At 40.1% G+C, this 18,384-nt stretch overlaps 1 protein-coding gene across 1 annotated transcript in view; it reads left to right on the top strand.

Annotated features, from left to right (window-relative positions):
* The window catches only part of LOC149313735 (WAS/WASL-interacting protein family member 1-like), an 83,495-nt gene extending 70,818 nt beyond the window's left edge, over positions 1-12,677 (top strand). The window contains exons 7-9 of the mRNA XM_089519716.1: positions 1,145-1,363; positions 3,251-3,364; positions 6,267-12,677. Coding sequence (XP_089375842.1) covers positions 1,145-1,363; positions 3,251-3,364; positions 6,267-6,322 — 389 coding nt within the window. The 3' untranslated portion in view covers positions 6,323-12,677. The remainder of the gene's footprint in view (positions 1-1,144; positions 1,364-3,250; positions 3,365-6,266) is intronic.
* Positions 12,678-18,384: the final 5,707 nt, after the last annotated feature.

The following is an 18,384-nucleotide window of genomic DNA, read 5'->3' on the forward strand; positions in this document are numbered from 1 at the left end:
TCCCAGCAGAGGACAGCCAGTGGTTTCTGTATTTCACGTGACGTTTATGTCACAGTTGAATTGCCAAGTAATAAGTCTGTCTAGTAAATAATGTTTTATTCTCTCCGTCAATGACTCCTGAAAGCCACATGCTATGTCACTGTCATCATGTCTTCCATGGTGACCATCAATAAGAAGTGCCCACCATGGTTATATTTGTAAATATAAAATGATTACTAAAAATAATTGTTTATAGTGACTTCCCTTAATGAAAACATGCCTGAGATTTATTTATAGGCAAAACTATTTTGAGGAATACTGATTTATACATCTTATTTGACCAAGTAGAGAGGACACTGATAATGGAAAGTTGATTACCTATATTTGGTTTTTTTTTCTTCCAAAAATAACCAGAAATTTTCCATCATCACTAGAATGTGACATAAGAAAAAAAATACAGTGAAGAAAAGAGTCAGGGTGGGGATAAGTGGGGTGTAATATAAATACTGGTTTAATTTTAATAGTTTTACATTGACAAAACATAATTTTTGACTAGTGTTTCTCATGTGGGACACATTGCTTTGATACAGAGCCATTTTAGTGTGTTTTGTCTAAATATAAGTCTATCTAAATTTGGGTGGGCAACTTTGTTTCCCAAAATATTGGAGAGCAACACTCAGCAGGCCTCACCATTAGCTATACTAGGAAAGGTTGCTGGAAATATTTGTTTATTTGTTTTAAAAAAGCATTTGGAGAACCACTTGTTGTCCACCCATGATTTAAATAGATCTTATTGTAGTAACCATTTTTGAGAGATCATGCATGTATGGAGGATTAATTAGCACTGATGCAATCCAGTATAGATAGTTTTCCATGGAAATGCTGAGAGAGAAGATCAACTGGAGCAGAACACAGAGCCTTCTTTTTAGCTGGAAGAAATCCCAGAGAGAAGTAAAGAGCTGATATGGAGAAATGACAAATGGTTTCAAGTGGCTCTCATACTTTGATCTATCTGCATATGACATGCTTGAGTCTGTTTGGTCAAGAAGTTAAGTTGTTGCTTTCCACATAAGAAAGATGGAACCCAGATTGGAAATTCTAAAATAATGTGTGCTGTGCTACAAGTACAATAACCTTGTTCAGTTCTTTATTCACTTGTGTTTAGGATCCCTTCCTCCCCCACCGCCACCAATAAGCAGAAATGGTAGCACTTCACGGGCACTGCCTGCTACTCCACAGCTTCCTTCCAGAGGGGGATTTGATAAACACAGAGGTGGACCAGTTCCTCCACTTCCTCCTGATCGGCCTGGTTCTGGAGCTCCACCACCACCACCACCACCCTCATCAGCCATGCGAAATGGCTTCCAGGATTCTTCCTGTGAGGGTGAGTTGGTAATAGCTATGCTTGTGTATTATTTGGCCACTTGGAATAGGAAGGTTTCCAAAATTCCATGCTTTCAATAAAATGTCTGCAAGAGTCTTTCTGTGCGGGGGTTCTTACACAAGGGAGGAAAGACAAGTGGTTTGGCTTCTATACATTTTGGCCTACAGCTCTGTCCACCCGATCAGTGGGAAGAGACTGTTGAGGGAGGTTGTAATCCAAATCCTCTGGAGGACCAAGAGTTCCCCATTCTGAGGAACAGGGAAAGAGTTCTCCGTACATATGGGACTTGCAATTCTCATTCTACAACCACTGTCCCATCAGGTACTGTTCAAAGAGGGCTGATTAAGTTCAAAAACAGAACAACTGGGGGTATCAGACTTAAAAAGAGATATTTATATAGGAATTGTGGCATTGGTGTGACTCTTTTTTTAATATGAGATTTTAATACTCCTCATTCCCCGCCCCCAAATCTGAAAGATTCTCTGAATAAAGCACTGCTTAGTCTTTCAGTGCTATTCCATTCAGTCTTAGAATCTGTTTTACAATTTCAAAAATGCAATTTTAGAATTGCCTTACACATTTGAACCAGTTTTTAAAATGTTCTGATCCCACAACATCAGAAATGGAGAAAAATGATTTTTCAGGCTCACAGACTATTTTAGGAGTGAAATTTTACTTATCAGTTACCTTCACCTTGCACAGGCAAATATTTCAAGAGACGCTCTGTCTGTGCACTTAGAACCAATGATGTTATGACAGAGTGAGGCTACAAGGATGATACTAAGGCAATATAAACTTTTACTCTGTTGCTAATGTCTTAATACACTTCTATGAACAGTGCCTGATGACAAGCTCTATTGTTAGATGGGTGGTATGAATGAAGAGATGAAGGGAATTTGACAATTCTTTCAGCACAACATGCAACTCTGTTAATATGAAAAGCACGAACTGTTCAGAAGTGAATGAAGAATGTTGTGTTCTCTTTTGGAACAACTTAAAAGCAACATATTCCTCCTGCCCTGAAAAGAGAGAGATTCCAACCCATACTTAATAGTAATAGTACCATCCTGTGCATGTTTATGGAAAAGTGAGCCCTCTCTGTTCAAGAGGGCTTACTCCAAGAAGGTATGCATACTCTCAAGGAACTGTTCTTATGATTGATGTATCTAATATAGACACATTTTTCATTATTTAAATACACAGATACATAAAAACATGCACACAAAGAAAAGCCAGAATTATTGTGTCCAATACATTGTTTATATGTAACTGCTTTTTCAGATATTGTTCAAGAAGTTATCCAGTACTTCCTTATGCAAAAGTTTTGCTCAGTTGTTTGAGAGATGCTCAACAGCTGCTCATGTACAGATCTGCCCCTCTGACCTACTTAGCTATTGCGATGCACCAGAAGAGCTCCCCTACACTACCATCCAGCTGGCAACTTACCCTTCCCTACAGTCCCACGTATACACTGGTGGATCTTTAAGCTCCACCAGTTTCAAATGGGAGTCACAAAGACAATAATTCCCTAAACCAGTAATTGGAGAAAGTGGTTGATAGTGATGAGGAAAAAGGAAGAGGAACAAAACCATCTGCACTGTGAGGTTGTGTTGGCAAGTGCCATTTGGAAAAACTCCACCTGACAATTCTATTCAGAACTGGATGACATTCAGGGCTTGGCCACATATCATCCAACCCACAGAGGGCCCTGAGTTATCCTGAGTACAATTTCTGTCTGTTATGCTCAGTGATTGAAATAATTGTACATTTGCAATTCTATCTGAATATCCCTAGATGAGTATATTGATGGAAGTTCCTATTTCATATGTCCCATCTAACACAGAGTTATAGGGGTTTTAAAATGGTTGTTGTTCTTGTGTTCTCTAGATGAGTGGGAAAGCCGCTTTTCCTTCCATCCTCTGTCCGACTTGCCACCTCCAGAACCTTATGTGCCCATGAACAAAAGCTATCCCAGCAAACTGGCAAGGAATGATAACAGAAGTAAGTAGTATCTCATTTGTACTTTTGTTCACGATTGCTGCAATGAAAATATGTGAAGGCCTTTCGCCTTTGATCACTCAATTCACAATGAAGGCTGAGGATGGCAGTGGCTGTTAAATGGTGACCCTGAATAATAAGACAAGAGAAGGATACCCATGGATCCTGCTGAAATGGCTTTAGTTCCAGCATTGCTGTTCCTCCTGGCAGCTTATCTTAATGGGCAAACTGCACATGGAGCAGTGGGCCATTTTCCAAGTGAGCCACACCAGTCAATTTTAGTTCACCCAAAATTATGCAATGTCACTTCCAACTACAATTTTGGCTGATTTGGGGTGGCTGGGGAGAATCGGAGGCCTCTGGAAGAAGCAAGCTGCCTCATTTTCAGGTGGTGTTGGCAGCCTGAGGGGCAGTTTGGGAACAAGAAATTGCCCAAAAGATCTCCCCCCCCCCTTTTTTTTTTTTTTTTTTTTTTAATGAGGGAGGTCAGGATTTTTGAGGGCTTAAGCAAGCACACTTAGAGGTCCCAAGGGCTGTGTATGGTCCATGGCTGGCACTTTGCCCACTTGATCTAGGGGAAGGTTGCCACTATGTGAGAAGCAGCCCTACGTGAACTCAGTACTTCATGTTTAGAATGAAGACGTGCCAGACAGGGAAAGAAAGCTTGTGAGAGGACTGAAGGCTCAGGGAAAAGCAACCAGTAGCTCCCTTTCTCTCTCCTGTCCAAAATCTGCAGGAGACACAGTGTATCACTGTATAACACTGTCCACAGTGGGGTTTTTTTTAATCTCAGGTACACTCTGTGTCAACAAGGAAGACAATTGTCTTAATTGTGGTCCACTAACTTGAAAATGAGAGAACCAGTGTGGCGTACTAGTTTGAAGGTTGAACTAGAACATTGGGAGATCAGGGTTTGAATCCCAGCTCGACCACGGAAATCTGCTGGGTGACCTTGGACAAGTGAAACTCTCTCAGCCTTAGAGGAAGGCTATGGTAACCCCCCTCTGAACAAATTCTGCCAAGAAAACCTTATGACAGGGTTGCTATAAGTCAGAAAGTCACACAACAACAACTTGAAAATGGCCTCCCCATGGATGTACAAATAGTTTTGACACTAACAAGTGTTTCAACACCAGCACAAAATGTTTTAGCCTGTCAATGCATTTTAATTAACTGATTCAGTCTTTGTGGTTGTTGTCGTTGCTCTCCTCTGACTTATCACCTTTGGGTTTTTTAAAAATAGCTTTCAATTGCTTTGGCAGGGGAAACCTTAGGGCTATTAAAGGAACAGAATAAAACATTAAAACGTCCCCTCAGAATGACTCTCAAAATGCCTTTAAAAGGAACATTTGAAAATGGTATATTACAATGTCTTCAGAGATGGTTTGGAAACTTCAGCTAGTGCAATGTGTTTATCTGTGTGTCCCCCTCAGGTTGCCTGTCAACTTGTGATGCCCCTATTAATTTTATAGGTTTTTCTTATGCAAGGAATATTCAGAGGTGATTTTGTCAGTTCCTTCCTCTGAAATATAGTCCACAGCATCTGGTATTCATTGGTGGCCTTCCATCCACATACTTAACCTGAGCTGACTCTGCTTAACTTCCAAGGTCAGACAAGATCTGGTGCCTTTAGGGCATTTAGGCCAGCTAGTGCAGATATGATGGGAGATTAAGTTGTTGTGCTGATTATTGCTATCCTGTTTTGGTTTATTTATATTAGTGTGGACAACTGCACATGGGGCAAGGGGGCCTGCCTGGCAGGCCACACCAGCATATATCAACATGCCGAGAGCAGTGTCGTTTCCAACTGCCAATCTAATTGATTTGCAGTCAATTTTTTTTAACTTTGGGGGTGGGGTAGTAGGGGGTTAGGGGAAGCAAGCTGCTGCATTTTCAAGTGATTTTGGCATCTTTGGAGCAGTTTTTTGGCCAAAAAATGCTCCTCAGGTTGGCCAAAAAAAACCCTAAAAATAAATTGGCAGCTCTCGAGGCTTTCCATGGTTTTGTGGCAGTTTCAAGGGTTACACTGCCTGATTTAAATTGCCCATTCCAGATTTGTGTGTGTGCACATGTGTATTTCGGCCAGAATCTGAGAGAAAGACCAGAGTGGCAGTCTTGATAAATGCTGTGAAACATATCAAAAGTACTGTTTTTGGAACACAGAAGTCTATCTCAGAAATGCCTTTGAAGGCCTAAACCAAAGCTTGATACATTTCAGAATAAAACCCTAAAATTGTTTCAATATTTAAAACTGCAGAGAGAGTAACAATATAATTTGGGTTACGCCTGCAGAATATCAGTGTTACAATTTAACATACCATACATTTTCATTGTAATTAAGCTGGAAGCAGATGGTATTTCCCCTCTTCCCAGAACTTGAAAGCAGCATGACAGAAGTATAATTCCTCAGATGATGCATGTCTTTGCTTACCTCCCTCCCTCCCTCCCCCCTTTGACAACAGTGCTCACTAATAGATCAAGGGTGTCAGTTACTGTTGTAGTACCAGGGCAGTAACATCTTGATATCTGGTGAACATTGGTAGTGGTGGGAGTGGTAGTGGGAAGACGAGGGTTTTGTGCTGCTTGAAAAGCCTGCAAACTCATTTGCCCTGTGATCATAGTAGTATCAAAAATGAATGTCTGTATTATTGAGGAATGATAACTGCCTACAAGTTTCAAAATAAACAAGTAAGTAATTCTGGAGGCCTCTCAAACCATCATAGTCTTAAGTTTTTCCCAGTCACATATTAGCCAAGATTTAAAACATTTCTGTTTTCCTAATTCATTTAGTGTTAATAGAAGTGTGTTTCAGTTAAATGTGGTGAAATTTTAGATGGTTAACTGGTGCACAAACTTCCAGGATTTACAACATTTAAAGAGTTACTGTGAGGTCTTTCTCTTTTAGGTGGATCCAGCCGTAGAGAAAGAGGCGCTCCCCCACTTCCACCTATACCGAGGTGAAACTGGTTTTCACTCTCCTTCAGGATGACTATTTTAAAACTTTTCCTGAACATCTCTATGCATCTGGTGTTTTCAGAAGGCTTCTTCCTCTCCTTCAGCACTTTTGAACACAGATTCCACCTCCAACTCAGTTTTCAGATCCAGCCAGCAGAATCCCCATCAATGTATTTCTCCTTAATCTCTTTGAATTCAACTAGACTTGAAGTGCTTGCTTTCTTAGTTTATTAAATAATAGATGTGTTTAGGCTAGTCTCCATTATGTGGAATTAGCTTGTAGTGGTATCAGTGGAGATTGCTTCCAATAAGGTGCTTTAGAGCTAGGCAAGGATATATTGTTACCTATAAATCTGTTTTGAAAGACATATTGGTGGCCATACAGATCACACATGGGATGAAATTTTGTTGGTTGGTCCTAATTACAGTAGTAGTCCATTGAAACAACTACTGAATGGCTAGTCAACATGATTCAATGGATCTGCTCTCGTCAAGGTTAACAATAGAATGTCTCTTCCTATTCATAGTCAAAGTCCATGAGAGCAAGGGTGCCAGCTAGTGTTGTAGTGCAGGGGCAGTTAATGTTTTAAGGAGCTCAAGTCCTCCTGAAGCATAACTTCTTTGGGAGTACCTCCCATTGGTAAAGTGCTGCATATTTCTCTGTGAAAATTCTGTACTAAATTTGCCTTCTAGGTATAGTTTCAAACAGTGATCTGTATGACATTATTGATCAAGCTGAATCAGTGAATTTGACTATTGAAAACCTATGAGGCACAATAGTCCTCCTTGGCAATAATTGCACAACAATCTACATTGTGTTTGTAATAATTTTAGCCCTCCAGAGACCAGCTCTGCCTCCAATTGCTGTAACACTGGTAGCAGTTTTCACAAGTCCACAGAAATTTCCCATGCACTTGTCCAGGGTAGCATGCACATCAGCCTGCGAGGCATGTTGGGTGGAAAAAGAAGTCTTGTGGCAGCTTTAGTATTAACCAGCTTATTTTAGAATAAGCCAATGCACTGCTTAAATCTGAAAAAGCAGACTATAGTCCATGAAACCTTAAAACTGAAACAAATGGCATAGTCTTAAAAGAAGACACCTTTCTCATTTGTGATTAAACCAGACAAACATGGCTATCTGAAAATCGCTAAACTGTATGTGGGGGAACTGCAGACATAGTTAGATGCTGCATGCGCAGTTCCCTTCCTCACTCCCCATCAAAGCTCAAGAGTAGGTCATTACAAATAATGAATTACTCATATGATTAGCTCCCCTTTGTAAGAATTAAATATAATAAATATGGAAAGGGATCTTGTAGAACTTTTGAGACCAACTGAAAGAAAGAAGCTGGTAACATGAACATGCGTAGACTTAAGTTTACTTCTTCAGATCTGTATCTGAGGAAGTGGGCTCAAGTCTAGGAAAACTCATGCTACCAGGTTCTTTCTTTCAGTTAGTCTCAAAGGTGCTACAAGATCTATTTGCATACTGATTTTCTAGACTAACACACTTGTATCTGTGAAGTAAAATGAAGTTATATTAACAATGCAAGTTAATGAAGGATAAATCCACGCCTTTAGTAGTGTAACTGCAACAGTTTAGCAACTGGTATCATTATGGTATATAGCCACACTAATGATGGCAGAAGAATATTACATGGCTCAAGGCTGACTTGTGCTATGTCTCATGCTGCTGCATTCAGATTTTTTTTAGGGCAAAAACTGCCAGACGATACGTGGTTTAGTTACTTTTCAGAAGCAAAATAGCCAAACATTATTATTTAAAATGTACCTATCATGGTACGTACTTCTGGACCTATACCTGTAATTATTTTTTAAAAAGTAACCTTTCATGCTCTGCTTCCAGTTAGGGCAGCTAGGTTAGTACATGCAGAGCCGCCACATAAAAAAAGTCTATTTTTTTCTGGTGTCCATTTCAGGAGTGGTGCTGGAGTTTGGTTTGATTTTCTCCTGTTCCCTCTTCAAACCCAACAGCTGTATTTCTTTTTTAAGGACTTTGTGTGCAAACCCTTGGCAACTGCACATGCGCTTCTTTGGATTAGGGTGCTAAAATGTAACAGTATTAAAGTGTCATTGTCATCTTGATGATTGAACTTAAATTTTGCTAATATACTCTTTTCCCTCTGGGATATGCATTATTCCACAGTTCCTCATTTATTATGTAATTCTGTGGATTACTGTGAAGCACTCTACTTTTGAACTATGCAAGACAAATATTCAAACGTGAGTTAGTGTACTTATGAAACAAAGGCACGCTTATAAGAATCACTGTGGCTTTCTGCTACATCTCTGCCCTGAGCTTCTATTTTTCTCACGGTACAGATGAAGCTGTTTTAATGATGGATGCTTTTTTATTTGGCTCTTGGGTGTTAAAGACATTATTTTCCTGCCTGTTGTGTGTAGCATCTGTTAACCAGGCATCCAGATACAAGCAGGAAATATCGGACGACAGGACACATTCCATTGACCTGTTACAAGCGTTCACTTAGTTTTCCATACGGGTGCAAAACAGCTGCCCAACATATGAGTTCTGATCTTGTTGTAACAATTAATTACTATCACAGGATTTGCCTCACCTGGAAAGCTGTTAGAAAGGTCTTCTGGGTTTTGCTGTGGGGTGAGGATTGGGAGTGGGGGAATTGTATATTGCTGGAATTGTGACAGGTGGTAAATGCATTTTATCATTTTACAATTAATTCACTTGCTGACTGATATGGATACCAGGTGAGAAAAAAACAGGATCCTTGAGAGAACTATGACTGTAGACTGAAACACACCTGAAGAATGGAATGACTGCTTATAAGGAAGGAAAATCTGGCCATTGCTTTCAAGGATGTCCCCTGTATTGACTGCCACATTCCTATGCAAATTGGGACAACAGAATAACCTTGACGGTGAGGTCATAAAGCAAGGAAGAAGTGGGAAAGTTGAAGATTCCAGATGCATAATGAAGTATTATCCAAAATTGAATTGTGAAGGGACAGTTTTTAGTCAAGTGCACAAGAAAAGATAATATATTGCGTGAGAAGTTGCTATAACATATCTTTATGTTGGAGAAAACTCTGAAAAGGAATTCATAAATATTCCTAATGGTGCTTTGTGTGAGTGGCCTTATTGGCCAGAATTGCACTTAGCTTTAGACTCAAACCTCTCAAGTCATCCCATCAGTGGTAAAGCAAGATGGAGCTTAGTATGTAGAGAAGGTAAGAAAACATAGCTTTGAATTTTCACTATCTGTGTACAAAAATATACATAACAAAAGTTTTAATGCCGGGGGGGGGGGTAACAAAAAAAATACTTGTATGGGTCTAAATGATGAGATGCATTCAACAAGGCCACTCTTGTCAGAGAATCCTTACTGACTGATACATTCAGGGATCCAAAGTTTCCATCCAGAAAGGATGTTGTTACAAGATGAGAGCTCATTTGAAGGGCTTTTGCACAGACATCGAGTAGCAATATGTTGCAGTACCTTTCAGGGTCAAGCATTGTCTACAATCATAATGGAATTTTTCCATGAACTGTTGCTCTTTCCTATATACTTCACAACTTGACGTTTTAGCAGTGTTAATTGTTCCAATTTCTGTCAAGCTCCCCTTCTGTGTATGTAAGATATTTTATAAAAATTCTGCAGGATGTAAAAGATTGTATTGTTGCTTATATTTTGTTGCTGAAATGGGAACATTTAAATTTTTTGAAGAACAAACTAAGTACAAATTAAGTTATACAATGATTTTTCGAATGCTCCAGAAGCTGTGCATTTTCCATAAATTACTTAAGGCCCAATTCTCTCCTTTAGATATCACATAAAGATGGCAGAGAGGAATTCTGAAGGCCACATTGGTGATAGTGTTTCTGTTGGATAGATGCAGTGATTCTCAAACATTGGTCTTCCAGGTGTTGAACTTCAGCTCCCAGAATCCCAGAACATCAGATGAACTGGCTGGGACTTTTGGGAGCTGAAGTCCAAAACACCTGGAGGATCAAAGTTTGGGAACCACTAGACTAGAGCAAGGCTGGAGTTATGTCCCTTCAGATAATGTTAGACTCCAGTTGTCATCACCCCTGCAAGACTGGTCAAGGGTGAGAGATCGTTTTCCTGCCCTAGATGTCAACTTACAAAATTTGAGTAGCCCATCAAACCTTAAAGGTAGATATGTTAGACACACAAAAACTGATATATAGCTGAAAGGTTCTCATAGTATAATTCATTCATGTTGCTGCCATGGGATTAGCCCTTGGAATAAAGTCACAGGGCAGTATGCTTCAACTAGTCATCTGACCTTTTGACATGGAAAACAAGAACAAGCAAGTATGAAGAGTCAGGTGTACGTATAAAGGGCAGTAAAAAAATGGAAGGAAGGAGCAGGCATGGCCAACCATCATGCTCTGGGATTTTAAAAATTGCACTGTGAATGGTGGGGCATTTTCTGCCTCCAATGAGCATTTCAACAAATTTAGGGGCGTAAAAATACTTCATGTCCAAAGGGGTGCTTGTGTGCACAGAATCAACTCTGTTCTACCCAAACATAACCAGAAAAAATAGAGGGTGGAATGAAAGTAAAATGGAAATACAGATAAGATTTTCTTGTATTGTGGGGTATTTCCTGACCTCAGTGAATTCCAGCATCTCCCAAGTGGAAGAAAATGTTTATTTTCTTCCAATAGCACCATCCTACTAACAACTATATCATGCTACTAACAACTATATCATGCTATGTCTGTTGCACTGTCCCATGGTTCACCACATACTGGCATGAATTCCCCCCCCCCCCCCCCCAAAATATATTTCACTAGTTGGGACAAAAAAGTATGTCAGTGGCAAAAATCAAGATATATAAAATCATAGAATCATAGAGTTGGAAGAGACCGCAAGGGCCATCCAGTCCAACCCCCTTCTGTCATGCAGGAACTCTCAATCAAAGCATCCCTGACAGATGGCCATCCAGCCCCTGTTTGAAGACCTTTAAGAAAGGAGACTCCACTACTCTCTGAGGGAGTGTGTTCCACTGTCGAACAGCCCTTACTGTCAGGTATATATTTGGACACCTTTTTTGTTCCAACCATTTTTTTTTCTTTGTAGAAAATATCTGTATGTGGCAAATGGCTGAAGTTTGGGGAAATTGTTTAGAAATGTGCTGGTAACAACATTGGAAAAGGCCTACTCCCTGGGTTTAGTTCTGTGTGAATTCTGCCACAAAAATGTTTCTGGGTAGTTGAAATATCCTAGCCCAGTTTGTAAGAGTTAAAACCTGCCATTGTTTTATAAATAACACCTATTCCTGTGGTATTCAGAAACTCTGAGGTTCAACTTCTGTTTTATGCTATCAACAAACTGTACCATTGTCATATAAATTCCTGAAATTTCAACCAAAGCCTTAGCATATAGAACTGTGGCCTTCAGTGAGGGAAGCAAACAAACTAGAGCTTCCATCTTCCTCAGAAGGTGACATTTTAGCACTTTCTCTCCTATAGGAACCTTCCTCAAAGTGTGTATTGTTAAATATTATAGGAAAATATTTCAAAGAAACAGATAATAGGATGCACTTGGATATAATATCTCTTTCACCCTATATATATATTTTTAAAGCACAGCATTTTTAAGTTTAACATATTGTCGTATGATAGGTGTTTTAGATTAAATATTTATTTGACTATGCACAATAATCAAACGGGGGGGAAGCAAAATGGATTCTTCCCAGTGGTGCCTTACTACAGTTTAAAGCCACTTTTAAAATACATGGCTGTTGTATTTTTAAAAAAAACAAACCAAAAAAGAAGATCTTAGATCTTATCTATCCTATCACCCTAACATTTCAGTCACAAACCAGTAACTGTTCTACATAATTTGCTACTTGAGCCATGTTTCTCAACCCATTTTCTGTCTTAACATTTGATCCTAAGATCTTTATATGGAAGTATACTGGAGATCATCAAGACTTGATCAGGCACAGTTTTTAGCATTGAGGCAAGTTGTGTGGATCAGTCAGTGCAGCATCTAAATGAATGCATTTGTTAGTGCAAAAGGTTTTAATTTTTTAAAAGTCCTTCAAAAATGCTTTCGGTGTATGAGTAAATTAACTGTAAACCTAGAGAACAAATATTTGCAATTTGTCATGCATATCTTCCACTCTGTTTTATAAGGTTATACCAGTGTATTAGAGTAAAACATGTCCCTATATTGTAAATAAGATTGTCTGTTCTCAGTCTACTTTTTTTGGAGTTATAAACATGCATATCCTAAAGTGTCTATATGTTATCACTGTGACTTAAATTGTGAGATATTAGACAACAAAGGAAACTCATGTCCAAAGCAACAATAAAATAACATTGGACCAAACATTGTTTACTGGGAGATTTGTTTGTATTACATCTAAAAGGAATAGTACACAGTGGCATCCCTAGGGTTGGTGTCATACACACCCCATTGACCTCCTCCCATTTCACACTGTACAGAATCCCTAGTAATGCTTTCTTGCACTAATGTTCCTTGTAAATCATAATTCCCATAGACCACTGAATGTAATGCTAATAGTTGTGACATAAACCATAGCAAAATTAAAAGTATACCTTTTAAATTACAATATCATATGCACAACTTGAATGTATTTACATATACATAGTAAAGATTTGGTTAAAATGTGATGTTTTTAAAGAAATTTTAAAAGCATTTTTAAAAATAAATTTTAAATTTTGAAATTTGAAATTGTAATTTAAAAAAATTCTGGGACCTCTCCTTTCTCCTCCCACTGAGCGTCACCCCAGTCCTACCATCTCTTAAAGCATTTTAATGGGAAGCAGATGAATGCCACAGCCCATTTCTGCCAAAAGGTAGGTGTTTGAGGAGTAATGGGGTCATACATTGAGGAGCAATGGGTGTCACCTGGTGCAGCCTGCACACACACACACCCAGTGACGCCACTGATTTTACAATGATTTTTTTAGGGCTGTGCAACAGACAAAATCTATTAGCTATAGACAGCTAATTTCCCCAACATTTTGCTTTCTTCACAACCTCCTTTCCCTTCCTGGTACCAATGCCTTAGTAGTTATGCTAGGGTAGCTTACCCACAGGATTCAAGCCAGAATGACCATGCACCAAAAGCTGCAGTGTGTACACATACATTGTATTGGGATCAAATTTTGTGAGTAACTCATTACAAGTAACCATTACCTATAACGTGTTACTTTTAGGAGGTAACAAGGGCACAACAGTGATCCTTTTGCAGAACAGTGTAATGACTGGTAACATCATTTTCACTAGACCAGTGTTGACAAAAGAAAATTTGCTGGATCTGTTGTTACTCAATCTGCCTTTAAATTGAAAACTGGTAAACACAAAAAGGTATTGCCCTAAACCAAAAAGACAAAATAGCAAAAAATTCCCTAGACTTTTTTTGTTTTGCTATTCTAAATTGACAACTACACAATGTAATGCTGGGTGCCAACTAAACAGTTAAAGTTCCCAGTTCTTTTACCCTACCCAGCAACTTTTTATACTGGAATAGTCTGAGAAAAGAGCTATCTATCAATCTATCAGTCCATCATGATCTGTATCACAGAATTTCAGAATAATGTACAGATAAAATCATAGAATCAGAGAACTGGAAGAAACCACAAGGGCCATCCAGTCCAACCCCCTGCCATGCAGGAACTCTCAAAGCCTTCCTGACAGATGGCCATCCAGCCTCTGTTTAAAGACCTCCAAAGAAGGAGACTCCATTACACTCTGAGGGAGTGTCTTCCACTATCGAACAGCCCTTACTGTCAGGAAGTTCCTCCTAATGCTGAGGTGGAATCTCTTTTCCTGTAGTTTGCATCCATTGTTCCAGGTCCTATTCTCTAGAGTAGCAGAAAACAAGCTTACTCCCTCCTTGATATGACATCCCTTCAAATGTTTAAACAGGGCTATCATATCACCTCTTAACCTTCTCTTCTCCAGACTAAACATCCCCAACTCATAGGGCATGGTTTCCAGACCCTTCACCATTTTAGTTGCCCTCTTTTGGGCACGCTCCAGTTTCTCAACATCCTTTTTGAATTGTGGTGTCAAGAACTGGACACAGTATTTCAGGTGGGGCCTGACCAAAACAGAATACAGTGTCACTATTACTACCCTTAATCTAGACACTATACTTCTGTTGATGGTGCCTAAGATTGCATTGGCCTTTTTCGCTGCCTCATCACACTGTTGACTCGTGTTCAACTTGTGGTCTACTTGGACTCCTAGATCCCTTTCACACATAGTCTCCTTAAGCCAGGTGTCCCCCATCCTTTATCTATGCATTTCATTTTTCTTCTGTAAGTGAAGTACCTTATAGTTTTCTGTGTTGAATATGTTAGCTTTGGCCCAGCTTTCCAGTTTATTCAGGTCATTTTGAATTTTGATCCTGTCCTCTGGAGTGTTAGTTACTCCTACTAATTTGGTATCATCTGCAAATTTGATAAGTATGCCTCTAATTCTGTCATCCAAGTAATTGATAAAAATGTTGAATAGCGCTGGGTCACTTCTCTCCAGGATGAAAAGGAACCATTGTTAAGAACCCTTTGGCTTTGGCTGGACACCCAATTACAATAATATTACCAACTATTAATAATATTAATTAATAATATTAATTAATAATTAATTAAAACCTATCTACACCTGAAGAAGTTTAGCATATTTTAATTTTGGCCCCTACCTACAGCCAAGTTGTGCAGGTCTGAATTAAAGTTACCCTAACTGGAAGAGTATTGGCCTCCACTTCAGTTCCTTTAAAGCTGGTGTTATACAGTTTTCGTCAGATGTTGCAATTCACCATTTTCCTACTGCATGTTTTACTAGCTGCAGCTTCTCAATCATCTTCAAGGACTCTATAGTAGTCTAATCAGGAAGTTGACAGCACATGAACCACTGTGGCTGACTATCTCTGTCTAGAAAAGGCTGTATCTGGTGGACCAGTTAAGGTGGCCACAAGCACTCAAGGCCAGAGAGTCCATTTTCAGTTCCAGTGGCAGAAGTGGATCTAGCAGTACTCCCAATTTGTTTCCTAAAACACCTGAAGTTTTCCAGTCACCACACACTTGAGCACCTTGCCCAGAAAGTTTAGCGAAGAGGCTAATATCCCTACCGTTGCATACTTCTAGGCCCAGGGAATACCTTTTGAGAAGAGGATGCACTATAGCCTCCTCAAAAACAGCAGGCATCTGCTCGGGAATATTTTCCAGATTTTCCTAATGTAAAATATTATCATATTTTACATATTAGGAAAATTGGATGAAGTTTGGTAGTTGAACACTAGGTGGTGCGTCTTACTTAAAATTCTACACTATTTTGCCTATATTTAAATCTTCAGACTCAAACCAGCTTGGAGGGTCTGAAATCCAAAAGAACTCATAAAATTAAATAGTTGCCAATTCACTGGAGCTCAGCATCTGACATCTGAGGGGTTACGTTATTCTTTGCAATATTAGGGGTGGCAGCGTAGATAGTCCACATCATGATATTATTGTTGTCGTTGGTGCTATGTGCCCTCAAGTCATTTATGACTTATGGCAACCCTAAAGTTAACATATTACAGGGTTTTCTTGGCAGGATTTGTTCAGAGGGGATTTGCCACTGCCTTTCTCTGAGGCTAAGAGAGTATGATTTGCCCAAGGTCAACTAATGGGTTTCCATGGCTGAAAGGGGATTCGAACCTTGCTCTCCAGAGTTGCAGTCCATCATTTAAATCACTCAAACCACTCTTTTAGGGTATCTAAGGCCCGTTACACACGGGCAGGAAAATACGTGCAGAGCGCGTACTAGGGTTAAGGCGGGCGGTGCTTCTGCACCGCCCTAACCCTAGTGCGCGCTGTGCGCGCACAAAATGGCAGTGGCCGTTCCACACGGCCGCCGTCATCGATACGTCACAGCCGCGCCACCTCCAAACAAGGCGGTGCAGTTGTGACGTATTGGGGTCGCGGCAGGGCGCCTAGGGCGCCCTTTCCGCGACCCCGGAAGGAGCTCCGTTTCGGAGCTCCTTCCTGGTTTGGTCCGCTGGGCGCAGCCTTCAGACGGCTGCACCCAGCGGACCAAAGGAGAAAGGGGCCAAGCGGCCCCTTTCTCCTTCTCCCCGCCACCGCGGGGTGTCCTTGGGGCTTGAAGCCCCAAGGACACCCCTTTCCAGGCTGTGGGGAAGGGGCCTTTTGCCGCTTCCCCGCAGCCTGGAAAGCGGCGGATCGGGGCCTCAGCGGCTGCCGCTCTGAACACTGAGGCCCCGATCCGGCGGGGAAAGGTGCGCCTACAGGCTGCCCCAAAGGGGCGGTCTGTAACGCGCCTAATAAAGCTAATAATACAAAATACAGTATTGTACATGCAAATGCTAAATTTGATGTATAAGATGTTTTACTCACATTTGTAATGACTTAAAAACACACTATAGTCTCTTGTCACTAAAGCTAACATTTATTATTGCAATATTAAAAGAGATAGCTGTGTTAGGCTTCAATCCAATATCTCTCAGTGTAGCGTAAATATCTGCATGCAGAAAAATGCTATACCAGCATTAGTACATAACCCCCATGAAGAATAGCAACATAGTAAAATAACTGCTTAGGGAGTGCTTGTTCACTGATAAGCGAAATGTACTTGTTACTGCTATTGCAACGCGTGCCAATGACTGCAATTGCAATGTGCAATGTATAATTCACAGCCACAACACACAACATTGCTACTATAACACAACTCCATTTCTGCAAGTCAGCAAAATACCTCTGTTGTGCAATTCTTCCTACATGTGTCCCGTGACTTACGCATGTGTAAGCTATTAACAGATGCTGGCTTTAGTCTGTGTACAGAAAAATATAAAGGAAAATTTCCTTTTCCCGGTAGTTTCAAAGGTGTTGCTGGATTACTTTATTTATTACTGTATAAGCTTTCAGAGACTTGAATACACTTCATAATTTTTATACAATAGGCCCTTGGTATCCACTACAGTTTAGTTCCCCTCACATGGATACAGAAATTTGTGGATGCTCAAATCCCATTATATACAATGGTGTAGTAAAATGGTGTTCCTTACAGAAAATGGCAAAATTAAGGTTTGCTTTTTGGAATTTTTTTGGCGGGGGGGGGGGATATTTTCAAGCTGTGGATAGTTTATCTGTGAATGCAGACTCTGTGGGTTTGGAGGGTAGACTGTATATTGTCATTCAGAAGTCACAAATATCACTGAAGGTACAAGATTTGCCACCACTAGGAAAGATGGGACATAGATAAGATAAAAAATAAATGCCCACTTTTTCTATCAATGCATACACTCGTCCCGCCACATTTGCTTTGACTTTTGCAGATTTGATTATTCACACATTTTATTAATATGTTCTCTCTAGGAATCTCTAGGTCCTCCAGTGCAACTCTTTGGTCAACTTTAACCAAAAGTCGCACTGAAAGACCTAGAGATTCCTAGAGAGAACACTCCACTAGAAATTTATAGCTCCTCCAGCACAATCTTATGGTCAATTTCTGGCAAATGTTGACCACAGGGTTGCAATGGAGAACCTAGAACTTCCTAGAGAGGTGTTCTCTCAGGCAAAAACATTGTGTTTTTGTTATTTGTGGTTTTTTCACATTCATGGGGGTCCTGTGCCCTTAACCAAAGCGAATATGGAGGGATGAATGTATTTTCTGCTGCTAGCCAAGGTAATACTGGACATCCAGAAACTATCTGCCCATATTGGCCTTCTAGTATCTAGAAAAGAAATCAAAGGGCAGAAGGAGGGAGCAAGTTACAAGAACAATGGAAAAACTTGTCAGTTGATGTAAACAAGAAGAAGACAGCTGGAGTCTGAGAACCTCTGTTGACAGTGATGTCAATAGGGGAGTGCACCAGGTGATACTTTAAGTAGGGTGACACCACTGCTCCTCAAACATCTGCCTTTTAGTAGAAACAGGCTGTGGCATTTGTTTGTGTCCCTTTAAAATGCTGAAGAGATGGTATGAGTGGGGTGAGGCTCAGTGAGAGAAGAGGGAGGCCCCTGTTTACACACACACACACACACACACACACACACACACACACACTTCA

Source organism: Sceloporus occidentalis, unplaced genomic scaffold (assembly GCF_023333645.1).
Source record: "Sceloporus occidentalis isolate IW3139 unplaced genomic scaffold, rSceOcc1.0.p SCAF_4, whole genome shotgun sequence".
Classification (NCBI taxonomy): domain Eukaryota; kingdom Metazoa; phylum Chordata; class Lepidosauria; order Squamata; family Phrynosomatidae; genus Sceloporus; species Sceloporus occidentalis.